The following is a 13511-nucleotide window of genomic DNA, read 5'->3' as shown; positions in this document are numbered from 1 at the left end:
AGGTTTTTTGAAAGTTATGTGTTACTACACATGTTGTCACTTATCTTTATTGATTTGCAGTCACTCAGCACTTACAAGTAGTAATGTTCATAGAAATAAAAGCAAAGCATGATAAATATTCAGTATCCACTGTTGACAATCATTTACATATTGGCTTCATGTTTTTGCAGCAGCAGATTGATATTTGTCTATTTTGACAGGAAGGTGGTTACCTGAGCATAGTCAACAGCAGATAGTAATATACTCCGTGGATTGCGTGGGGTTTTCAAAAGCTCTTGCAATCTTCAATCCTGCGTGTTCTGCAAGTGCAGCAGGCAAGACAAATAGGACCAGAATATTTTACATAGTTTTGCATTAGCAAGCAATTACAAAGAAGTGAATACTGTAATCATACTTTTGTTTAGTAACTACTTTTACAGTGCTATTCCTTTACTCTATACTTGTGAAGACTACTTGGATTCCTAATGTATTCTTTCACAAGTTAGAAGCAAACCATTGATTCTATTGTTGAACCTGTGCCTAAGCAAATGCTTAAAATGTCAAAACTGATACTTTTGAGTCAGGATCTTTAAACTAATAGAGCAACCAGATTGATGACACCATTTTTGTCTACTGAACTTGCTGTACACATTTCAGCAGCATTTCACCTGTGTGAACTATTCTATCGTTTTCAACATTTACACTTAAAAAGGCTGTTGGAATGAACAGTTCTGAAATGGATAAATTGTTATTATAACTTAAATAAAGATGGTGAAGATTAGTCTTGCACTCAGTTATATCATCGCCATGAAATACAATATTTTAAGTGGTTTCATGGTGATGATGCAATAGAGAACAAATGTCAGTTAAAAATATTCTGGTAATGGTGACATCAGTGGGATCCACTTAAGTGATGTATACACCAACATAAGGTGTTTATGGATCTAAAATGTTCAATTTCAATTTTTTATACTTGTCAAATTTTCAGTCAAATCAGAATTTACCAAGTGGATCCGTGGGATATGATTTTGTTCCCCATCATAATGATCATTTTTCTTTGCTTAGCAAGCCCAAGCCCATACTCATTGCCCATCCTTAGGTACACCGTACTGAGCAGTTGCGTAGTGTAGACTAAATTCTCCCATAGGAATGGCAGGTTTCCTTCTTTGAAGAACATCAGTGAATCAGTTGTTTTTTTTTTGTCAAAATTCAGCAGTTATGGATTTAATTAAAATTTCTTCAGAATTTACTAAAATGGGATTTGAACTTCCAACCCTTTCTACTCCTATGCCATTGCCATGATATTACCATACACAAAACAGATCAGTTACACACCAATTATCAATTAAGCCAAGTCATGTGGTACAAATTGTTGCCTGCAGGTCCACAGCAATTCCCATTATAGATGCTAGATTTACATTATTCTGAGAGAAATATTTCCCATATTTTTGTTGTTTGAAAGGTACCTTTTCTCATTTGAACTTAAGCTATTATTCCTTACTTTTAAACTAAATTGCAAGTTGATGGAAAAGATTTATAGAACCTACGAAAAGTAGCTTGTAAAGCAAGAATGAAGATTTCATGAAAGGAGAGGCATTCCTATTGATTACCCAATTGATTCAACCAAACTCTTATTGTGTGAGCAACTATTTAATTTTAAAAAAGGGTATTATAGGTTGTGTTAGTGTTCAATCTTGTACAATCTTTTTCGCTGCACGCGAAAAGGTTAATACTTGATTTTTGCTTAAGATCTCTAATAAATTGTATGCAAGATTATGTAAATATCAGATCCTAGGACCAGAATTGGGGCAGGCGAGGCTCGCAGAATGGCCTTGGGCTGGACTTTACGAGCCTCGCCCAAGTGAGGCCGTAAAATCCTGGCCTGTGTGTTAAAGCCATGGTTTGCAAATCTAATCTTTTTTTTAAAGTGCTTACTCAGAAAATGAATATTTTTCATTATAGTTTGACAAACAGCAAAACTTTTTTCCTACAATGATAAGCTTGTCTAATGTAAGTGCATGAATGTTTTGCTAAGTATTTTCTCTGAAATGCCGTGATAGTGGAAGAGGAGCTTGCCATGTATCATAAAGTATTGGTAAGGGGATGTCTTTCCATCTTATTTCAATTGTGCCCAATATTTTCTTTTGAGACAAATCAGTAGGTCTATGCTAGTTCTTTTGCTTTGATACATTTATCTCTCCTCAGAGCTTTTTAATATAAATAATTGGATAATTCTTCAGCTGATATTTTAATATCTGTTGGCATCCAGGTTAAGAACTAGAAGATTTTATTACATTTTGTTATTAAGAGCAAACTATTAGGTGAAAACACATTTCTGTTTTTCTTAGTCCTGGCATACTCTTCAGCCAACACTTCTTCTAAATTCTGTGAAAATTGAATTAATGATGCATATTTTACTGCTTTTGACTTACTTAGATTTCTGAAAGTTCAGATGACAAACTTAATTTTTTATAGTTGTACAACAAACCTTAACTTTAAATGTTATCATTTCACAAGTTGTGACGAGAATGATATATTTGAATAATTTTCACTTAGTTTGAGGCAAATTATTTGAAGTCAGTGAATGCAAGACGCATTTTAATTTAGTTTCTTGGGGAAAGGCAGATATTGCAGTCTCTGCATTTCTTTTCAATACTTTGCAATATTTGAAATTAGCTTACTGTAGCATTTTATTCATTCAGGATGTGACTATCTGTTTGTTTGCTTAGATGCTTTATCCTTTAAGACGTTTTAAAATATCTCCTGTTTTATGTTGTTTTTTGTAGATAGGCTCCAAAGGGTCTAATCATATACTCTTAGCAAAACCTTGACTTCATTTGAAACTTCAAATTGTTTTGTGTGTTTTTTTTGAAAAGGAGCTAGTTATCTAGAATTTCTAAATGCTATTCAGCATCATTAATATATTTTGTGATACAGATAAATAATTGAATTATCCTTCAAACCAGATGTCATTTGAAATCAGAAATCAAGCCATGAATTGGAACAGCCATTTAATGTTTATATTTTTAAGATACTGGGAGATTGGTTAGCTCAGTTGGCTGGACGGCTTGTTTGTAATGCAGAGTGACATCAACAGTGCGGGTTCAATTCCTGCACCAGCTGGGGTTATTTATGCAGGCCCAGCTTCTCAACCCTGCCCTTCACCTTGGTGTGGTGACCCTCAGGTTAAAATCACCACCAGCCAACCTGTGACTATGGCAACTTTACTATTAAAATACACTTGTTAGCAACTTTGAGTTTAAATATTTAATTATGTAGTAGATCAACAACAGTTGGACACATTTTTCCATAATGCAACTTTTTAACTTTAATGAAAATGTTAATATTTTTGCCTGTAAGTTTAAGTTTAGATAAATTTATTGCAAGATTTTTATGCCTAAATAAAAAGAACATTTCTTAGAAAAACATATAAAATATAAGACTTGATGTCACTGTGCATTAAATATTGTGTTTTGATCTTATACTAGGTTCAAATCCAACTGAGACTAATGGGATAAGTCTCCTTTTAAAATGAGTGTCACAGCATGATGAGTTTGGGATAGTCTCAACTCATTTCATAATGAATATGAATGCACTTCTAATATGGTATTCAGTTATTTTGTTAGGGACCATCAACATTTTAAAGAAAAATCCAAACACCTTGTTTAGAACTATGCCAAAAGATTTCATGTTTTTAAGCAGAAACAAACCTTACTGATAATAAAAGATTTAAACAAACAAGCACTAATAACAGCCAGGTTTCTGACAACACAGGTTATGCTTATCAGTTTTACTTATTATGTCCCCTAAGAATTATTTTATTATAAGACACATCAGCCTAAAGTTATTTACTTCTATAGGGACCACCCATAAGTATGCCACAGTCCTCTGGAAAGTACTTTAATCCTCCTCAGTTCCAGCTGTTGTCGGAGGTAAGACTTTCATTTACTACCTCTTGACTAGCTGTGGATGCCTCAGTCTCTTGTTCTGGTTGGCTTCTCAGTACTTGGGTATTAAACTACTGTTTGTTTTCTTTTCCCACAAGACTGTGAGGGCCTCTGTAGACTTTTCCATTGGCTTCCATCTAGGAAATCTTTCAGTTTCTTTTCCCTCATGAAATCCAGACTGATATTAAGCTTCATGCATAATCCATGTGAAAAATGAAGTTAGTTTTTGCTCTGATTATAGTGCAGGTCTGACTAACTGTCATTTACTTTGGCAACTTCTGTCAACGAGCTGCATACACCAGGCCAAGCTGCTGGTAAAACTCTCATCAAACATACAGATAAATCGAGCACTAAGACCCTCCCATCATGATGACATGCCTGACAAGCAGACCTTTAAGTTAAATTGACCTGATTTAAAATTCTTCCTTCGATCAGATGAAAGAAATGGATTTTACAACCCTTCCGGGTTTGCTGATGCTTTTAAACTAATTTAGCCCCAGCTCCCGAAACAAAACCAATTCTGTGGACTACCCTTACTGCCAGGATTGCAGATATTCCAAGAAATATAAATTCTGAACTAAATATTCCTGACAATATTCAGCTATGACAAAACCTTTGGGGAATAGTTTCTGTGGAGAGTAGAAAAAAATTCATACTTACGCATTTGGGAGTAGGTGAAGATTATTTTGTACTCAACAGAATAAAGTTTTTAGTACATTTGTGCTACATGATTTTGGATTGTGAAACAAGATCAAGCCCTAAGTTTGCCAAGTATTCCCTTATGTTGAGAACTGAAGTTCTCCAATATGCAAGATAATGAATTTTTGGGGCAACCATGTAGAACAGATAGCCCTTATAATACTTCACCTTCATACTTTGGCCAGAGATTTTCCTATGTGAATATACCTAGCTGCTACTGCAAACAAAAATCTTTGAAGGTGATTTGACCGGTTCACTACAGAAATTGGCTGTCTGCCTACTCCCATTACTCCCACAAAACTCAATACTTGTAGTTCTAATAAGCAGTACACATTCTAGCTGCCAGATACAGTGATCAGGTTGTGTTTGAATTTGATTCCAGGGAAAAATGCTGTAGATAACATTCAAATGTACTGTGATATGATGCTAATCAGTATTTGAAACTAGGAATATATTAAGATTTGGATTACTTTTTTTCTTAAATATTGCATCTGCCTTCACACAGAGATTTGTTTCTAAGCAGGGAAATCTTCATTTTACTTTTGTTTCTCTTCACTTTATTTTCCTCCCACATCCTTTTTATTATTTTTCCACTGAAGAAATAGAAACAATAGGAGAGTTGTCTGACCCAGAACTGCAGGTTGATCCCTACCATTTCAGTATACCTGATCCTGAAATAGTTAAGGTTACTGGTGAGGTTGGTGAGTAAAAACTTGGACTGCCTAGCATTTTGTATTATAGCTATTCTGGTTAACCATCACAAAGCAAATAGTAGACCAGGCTGTTGTGAAGGAGTTGACTCATTTTAAACTAACCATTTGAAGCTTGAAACTGTTTTGAGTGCAAACAAATCAATGTAAAATTGTCGTGTTCAAACAGTGTAAAATGTTTCTGATTCCTAAATGTTCTTAATGCGTAACTATTAACTTTGTCAATGTTGGTTTGTTTGAGCTGCCAGATGGTTACCTGTGGAAGTGCAAAATGTGCATGGTGAAATGCATGGACAAGCTATTTATGCACAAGATTTTGCATGTATTGTTATCATATTACCAAAGTTTAGACGATGCCATTTTTGTGCGATACTTTTTATATAAGAAAATTACTTGGATATTATAGTTAAATTTTGAAAACTCATTCAGATTTATATCTTAAAAAAACTGATTCATTTCCCATTCCCTAACTGACTTTTGGCAGGAAATTCAAAATTTTCTGTTAAAGCAGTTGTCAATTCTATTTCTTAAATTTCAGTTTTTGCTTTTATGTATTTGCATAGCTATACTACAGAACGGGTGTTATATGAAATTTTCTAAACACATGCATATTAAAGAAATTTACTTAAGTTACATAGTAGTATTGGTGTGAATTTGTACATTCAGTGCCTTGCGTATTTTTATTTAGGTTTGTGTGCATTCAGAATACAAGAGAAAGCACACTGACATTCATTTTTATTTTTCTTTATTGATATTATAGTTGTGCTATTTATTAGTGTGTTGCAGTTTGACTTTTCAGTGCAAAAAGTTGAAATTACCTTCCTATGGTTATTAGTAAACCTGTTTCCCCCAACAAATGGAGGGCATTGCATATAACTCCTACTGTACTTCCTTCACAGCACTTACTCCTCCCTCTGATAGGCATCACAGCCGTTTCAAACGCAAAACATCAAAATCTACGAGCAGAGCATCCTCACACAGTCCTCCTCCAGTTGTTGACCAAAAGATTTCAGTCTATAAGGAGAAGTTCATCCCTCCTGAACTTAGTATCTGGGATTACTTTATAGCAAAGGTATTTTTTTTGCCTGTTGATTAATCTCTATATATTGTGAAGTAGGGGCACAGTTGTTGGCATTGCTGCCTCACAGCGCCGTGGACTGCGTTCAATTCCCGGCTTGGGTCACCCTCTGTGCGGAATCTGCACACTCTCCTCGTGTCTGAGTGAGTTTCCTCCAGGTGCCCAGGTTTCCTCCCACAGTCTGAAAGGCAAAATAGTTAGGTGCTTTGGTCATGCTAATTTCGCCCTCAGTGTACCTGAATAAGCACTGGAGTGTGGCGAGTAGAGGATTTTCATGATAACTGTTAATTCAAGCCTACTTATGACACTAATAAATAAATAAAGTTGGAATATAAATTTGCATTAAAATTGATATGCTAGGTTAATACATATTCAAACTCATCCTTCTAAACCCACCAGATGAACACCAAACTAATGGTGAAATTAACATTTAAAAATTGCAATTGCACATTATTGATCTTAGGATTTATATTTTTGTTGTATTGATATTAGTTCTAGCTAAAATAATTTAGACATATTTTACATGCCACTCTTTGGAATCTACACTTTTTTTGTAAATTTGCTTTTTGATACAGGTATTCATTCTTTGTAATACTCAAGGCTGAAATTATGATAGATACCTCGGAAGACACAGCTGTATGTGTGGATTTCATTTTCAAACTGATTTCAGTCATAGAATCATAGGACCCTACAGTGCAGAAAGAGGCCCATCGGGTCTGCACCGAACACAATCCTACCCAGGCCCTAGCGCCATATCCCTACACATTATACTCACTAATCCCTCCAACCTACACATCCCCGGACACTAAGGGACAATTTCTTAGCATGGCCAATCAACCTAACCCGCACATCTTTGGCTGTGGGAGGAAACCGGAGTACCTGGAGGAAACCCACGTGGACACGAGAAGAATGTGCAAACTCCACACAGACAGTGACCCAAGCCAGGAATCGAACCCAGGACCACGGAGCTGTGAAGCAGCAGTGCTAACCACTGTGCTACCATGCTGCCCCAAATTAATTATCTTTTTATCAGCTTGATGCATGCCAAGGCCCCAGTGGTCAATTGGACACAGACACTAAATTTTAAAGCAAGGGAGACTTTACTTATATCTTTACTTATAATGATGAACAAGACAATGATGGATGTAATTTCCAGCATAGCTATTATCTGCCTTAAATTAGAAAGGCTAAGTCTGGAACAGAAACCCAACCTCCTCCCCACTTTCGATTTTAACAGAGGCAGGTTGAGGCACGGACAGTAAATAATCTCGAGACAGGTTGAATATTTTAATGAAGATGTGTGCATTATTTTAAAAATTTTATTTTAACCATGGTCAGCTGAGTTTTTTTGGCCTCAGGGAACACTACAGGTGGATGGAGGTGAATAAAATTATTTTGAGTTAAGTGCCCTTACAGCACTGCTTGTAGATTAGTAGGAACACAAGCGTTTCGTCCAGGCTCAACGAGTAATATAGTAAACCCCATCCTGACTGGTGTATCTCATCCTTCCCCTGATGACCATCTCCTCTGACTCCACACTTCACCCGTGTGCTATATTTTTCATACCTGACAGCCACAGGAAAATAAATCTAACATTTGGTTCAGGAAACCAGTGTTTGCAGATTCCCCTTTCTTAACTGAGAATCCTGTTATAGTCATAGACTGTGGGACTTTGTTTTTCCTTCAAATCTTCAGCATCTTTAATATTGTGTGTTTTTTCCTACTAATTATCTCATTCAATTCATCAATAAGAAGAAAACCTCATAAAATAAATAAGTTATACAGTTAGTGGGAAAAGAATGCATGCTGAAAACTATGAAATATTAAGGCCGTAAGTCACTCAACATTGCAGGACATTTAATTTGATCTAGAATCAAAATTTTAATCAGTTTTTGCAGCTGTTATAAATTGGATATGTTGCTTTCTCCAGCCCTTCCTTCCGCCAGCACAGAATAAAATTGAATATGATTCAGAAGAGAGCCAGGGCAGTGATGATGAGGAAGATGCTTTTGCTTCAGATGTACAGCTTCAGGAACATTCAAATCCAAACTCGTTCAGGTAGGTGAGAGCATGGTTTGTTTTAACTTGAAAACAATGACTTTGATACCTTAATTTTCACCTCTACCCCACCACCACCATCATGCCATGTTATCCTTTTAGTTAATCCTTTGGTTCTTCGTCCTTCCCATTTTTTTAAAGGTCACACATTTGTTAGAGCCAAAATGGGAAGATACATAGTTGAAAATTAAGACATGCAGTATTAGGCCAAGAATGCTGATGATTTTTATTGTGCACAGTCACTCTCTCCAGTGAAACTTTGTGAAACAGTGCTTTGGAGGAAAGGATTTGACACCACCGTCAACCTCACTGATAGTGTCCATGTCGGCTCTTTCGCAGAGCTTACCAATTAATTGCATACTCCTGTTCTTTCTCTGTCGTCTTTTATTCTTTTTCCCTTTAGGTATTTACCCCATTTTCATTTGCATGTTAGTATTGAATTTGCTTACTACTCTTACAGGTAATGCATTTCAGATCATCCAGTAGCTTTCTGTGATTAAAATAAAATGTTTTTGTTCATGCTGCTTCAGGTTCTTTTGCCAATCACCTTGTCACTATCAATCCTTCTGCCATAGAAACAAATGCTTTCTTTACTCTGTCAAAACTATTTCTGGTTTTGAACGTCTGTTACAAAGGAAAACAAACCCCCTCTTCTTCATATAACTAAAATCATTGGTACTGTTCTAGTAAAATATCTTCTGTCCAAAGCCTTGACATCCTTCCTAGTGTGTGGTGCCCAGAATTGAGCATGGTACTCAAGCTGCAGCCTATCCAGTTTTTAAAGGCTCAGCAGCAACTTCCTTGTTTCTGTATTCTTGTCTTTATATTCCAGTGTAGACTTGGCTGGTTTCCCACGCTGTTTCCTTTATAATTTGAAACCATCCAAACCTTTGCATCTGTGACCTAACTCTCAGCAAGTTCCTTTCTCCCATCACCCCTGACCTCAATGACCTACAGTGTATAACCTGCTCATTTCACCAGACTATCGATTTCTTCCCAAAGTCTGTTATAATCGGCCTCATTGTTTGTGACATATGAGTTTCATATTATCATCAAAATATTGGAATTATGACCTGCATTCAAAAGTGCCCATCGTGTGTATCAATAACAAGAAAAGCAATGATTCCCCTTGGGAACTCATTCATTTAGAGATTGTGGGTGGCGCTGGCAAGGCTAAAATTTTTTACCCATCCCTAGTTGCCCTTAAGAAGGTGGTGGTGAACTGCCTTCTTGAACCACTGCAGCCCCTGAGGTGTAGGTACACTTACAGTGCTGTTGGAAAGGGAATTCCAAGATGTTGACTCATCGACAATGAAGGAACGATAATATATTTTCAAGTCAGGATGGTGAGCGACTTGGAGAGGAACCTCTGCTTCTCACGGGTTTGAAAACAACCATTTACTGTATCCCGGTGTAACAAGCCCTGAACAGCATGCAGGCTGGGACTTATTAGTGGGAAGGAATATTTGTGCCAAACAAAGATCAGACAATGATAATTTCCAAAAAGAGTGAATCAAACCATCACCCTTGACATGCAACGCTATGTCATTGCTGAAGCCTCCACCATCAGTATATGGATGGTTGCCATTGATCAAGAACTTAACTGGACCAGCAGTATAAATGAGGTGGTTGCAAGAGCAGGTCTGAGACTAGAAATTCAGTGACGAGTAACTTATTTCCCTTCTCCACAAAGCCTATCCACCATCTAAAAGTATAAGTCAGCTGTGATGTGGAAATTCTTAATTTGCCTGGATGAGTGCAGCTCATCAGGACATCATCATCCAGAACAGAACAGCCTATTTGATTGACACCCCAATCATGACCTTAAACATTCATTCTCTCAGCCACCAACATTCAGTGTATGCCCTATATAAGATGAACTGTGCCAACTCACTAAAGCTTCTTCGATAGCACCTTCCAGATATATAACCTCTACCCTCTAAAGAACAAAGGCATCAAGCAGCACGGATATTACCCAGCAGCAAATTTCAAACCATTCTGACTTGGAACTATATTGCTATTCCTTTACTATCACTGGGTCAATATCCTGGAATTCTCTTCCTAACAGTATTGTGGATGTACCTGCACCTGATAGACTGCAGCTGTTCAAGAAGGTGGCACACCACATCAGGGCCATTGAGGGATGTGCAAAAAATGCTGACCTCACATTCCAAAAAATGACCCTTTAATCCCATATGTTTCAGTTTTATTGATAAGCTTATTATGTGGAAAATAAATTGACTCAAATCACTAGAGATTTGTCAGGAGGACACATTAGCACCACCTGTTTAGATAGGATTAGGATTTACAAGTGAAAGGGCAGATTGTAGTTGACAGTTGAACTTAAGTACAAAACATTTTCTTGAATTTGATCTTGCTGAAGCTTAACTTAGACTGCTTTATTATTGGAGAAGTTGTGATCATCTGTGAACCACCCCATTCCTAATGAAAATGGTTTGACTGAAAATGCTTCCCTGAAGAACAAACGGGGATGGGATGTGATGTCTGGCCTCCAACAAGCATGATCTGCCCTTTCAACTTGATGGAAAAAAAAGTAAATACTAATCCTATCCAAATAGGTGATGCTAATCTGTCCTCCTGATAACTCCCTACTGATTTGAGGCAATTTATTCCTGCTGAAATTGGGTTCGCAATACAGAAATACCTATTATTTGGTGCTAAGTTGTCAGCCCAATCTGAAACTGCCATCATGATTGTGTAGCCAAGTTAGTTTAGTAGAATGCTTTAAGTTTCAAGTTGAGGTGTAATGGATGATAAAACAGAGGGGTCTTACTCAATAGCTTGTTTGCATTATGTAAACTAAGAGTGCTTGATGCTGGCACTGAGTAACACAGGTGTCCTGTTTATTGGATACAAAATTGCTCGCAGACCACAAAATTTCACTAAAAAATAAGACATAAAATAATGACGTATGGGGAAAAAATGAAGTTGCACAGCAATATGTGTTGAATTCAGATTGATACCAGTTTTACTTAAAATATTTTAATGGCATTTACAGCTAGGAAAAAGAAAACAAGGCCTAAAGCTAAATTCTTCCAATTTTATTAGCCGATGAACAGTGTCACAGTTTGTCATACCTTAATTAAGAAAAAAAGCTATTGCAAATTGAATGAAATATTTTGTAATTTTGTTTGGTATTGTTTAGCTGGTCACTGATGCGATATGCTATGGTGCAACTGGTGCTTCACAATTTGAAGAACTTTTACCCAATGGCAGGGTTGGATCTTTCAGGTAGCTAATTATCTTCTTTCTTTGTTTCATAATGTAATTTTATCTCCATATGTGTTCTCTGCACAACGCAATAACTTGTGTTGTGAGATGATGAATTCTTAATTTATCTTCACAATATGAATACATATTTTGCAAGATTATAATCTACAGCAACGAAAAATGTCAGACGTTTGGATAATGGGAAATTACACCATTGTAGATCTCTTTTCTGAACTCCACCTTCCCTTGTCTGCCACCCAGAATCATGAGGAGTCTAAAATTATGGAAATTCTTAGCCAATAATGAGTTTGGGATCAGCCACTAACCTATGGGAAGGGCATGATCTGCTGCTGGGCACTCGGTGGAGCAACAGGGCTCAGTCAGATGGGAAAGGGGACGCTAAATCAGCAGTGTCCAAGTCTCGGTGGGGTTTGATAGGCAGGTGGGTGGAGGCATGAGGGTAAAAGGGAGCATAGGGGAGAAAAAAGATTTGAGAGGCTGCTGAACGCATGGATTTGTGTAGATGGCTGCTGAGAAAATGGTGGGAGGAGGAGGTTGGGGAAAAGGCTGCTGGGTGAGTTTTCAAAGTTTTTTTTAAGTTTAAGTTTATTTATCAGTGTCACAAGTAGGCTTACAGCACCACTGCAATGATGTTATTGTGAAAATCCTCTAGTCGCCACACTTTGGCACCTGTTCGAGTACCCTGAGGGAGGATTTAGCGTGGCCAATTCAGCTTACCAGCACATCTTCCAGACTCTGGGAGGAAACCGAAGCACTTGGAGGAAACCCACAGACACTGGGAGAACGTGCAAATTCCACGCTGACAGTGACCCATATGGGTCTGTGAGGCAACGAGTTGGAGGGAGTAGGGAGGTTGAGAAGAGGCATGGTGACTAACTGTCTTGGATTTACCAGAATTGTTCCTGAAGTTGCCTTACTGTTCCTCATTCCATGCGTGTGCTTTCTGGGAAGTTACTTGCCCTGGAATTCTCAGGGCAGTGACAAGGAAACTGCTTACAGCCGCCTCTAGTAGCCTCCTCTTACAGCTGCCTGCACATCTTTGGTGTCTGTGCACATGCGTTGTGCAGTGCTGGCACCACATCTCCCCCAAACCCCTGGACAACTATCCTGCTAGCATCCTCCTGTTGAAGTATCTCTTATATTTTTACCTGCTGAATTGCTCAGCCTTGGAAAAGGGGCTTCTGAGCGAGTGGCAACAGGGACATTGGAGAGAGTTGTGTGAGTGGTAGAGAGGTGTGGTGAGGGGCTCCTCTGAATTTTCTGTCACCAAGTAATATGGAGAGCTTGGGTGAAACCTATACATAAAATAGCATTTTTACAAAGTACTTTAAAAAACATTTTCAAGTTTTTATAATATAGGTTAATCTTTAATGCACTTTGTTTAATTATATGCTGAATGTTACCTTGTTGTACTATGGACAGAATTTGTGTGATCCCTTCAAGACTGTAATCAGGATATTGTATTTAAGGTGTAACAGGCCTGAGATATGGGAGCAGGAGCGGAGGGTTTGGAGGGGATGCTGCCAGACAGTGGTGGAGTGTGAGTAGCCAGCTGTAGTGGGTGGGGGTGAGGAGGAGGATGGGAGAGGAAGCATGGCCCCCAGCCCAATCCAAGTCCCTTCACCCCTCCTTGGGTTCCATTGATTTGCCCCACTCCTCCCCTTGCCATCTCAATTCAACCTGATGCCCACGGCAGGGGCTGAGCTCCTGCAGACTTGATGTGGAGATGCCGGCGTTGGACTGGGCTAAACACAGTAAGACTAAGGGGCAAACCCCGAAAGCATGCAA

The 13511-nt window shown here is 37.9% G+C and overlaps 1 protein-coding gene across 2 annotated transcripts in view; it reads left to right on the top strand.

Annotated features, from left to right (window-relative positions):
- dmxl1 (Dmx like 1) overlaps positions 1–13511 on the top strand; it is a 193217-nt gene that overhangs the window by 137425 nt on the left and 42281 nt on the right. For both annotated transcript variants that reach the window (XM_080188967.1, XM_080188966.1), the window contains exons 29-31: positions 6235–6407; positions 8344–8471; positions 11638–11723. In XM_080188967.1, the coding sequence (XP_080045093.1) occupies positions 6235–6407; positions 8344–8471; positions 11638–11723 (387 nt within the window). The remainder of the gene's footprint in view (positions 1–6234; positions 6408–8343; positions 8472–11637; positions 11724–13511) is intronic.

This window comes from Carcharhinus amblyrhynchos, chromosome 5, assembly GCF_965287045.1.
Source record: "Carcharhinus amblyrhynchos chromosome 5, sCarAmb.v2.hapA, whole genome shotgun sequence".
In the NCBI taxonomy this organism is placed as follows: Eukaryota; Metazoa; Chordata; class Chondrichthyes; order Carcharhiniformes; family Carcharhinidae; genus Carcharhinus; species Carcharhinus amblyrhynchos.
Note: the sequence above shows the minus strand (reverse complement) of the source record. Positions and strands in the feature narration are given on the sequence as shown.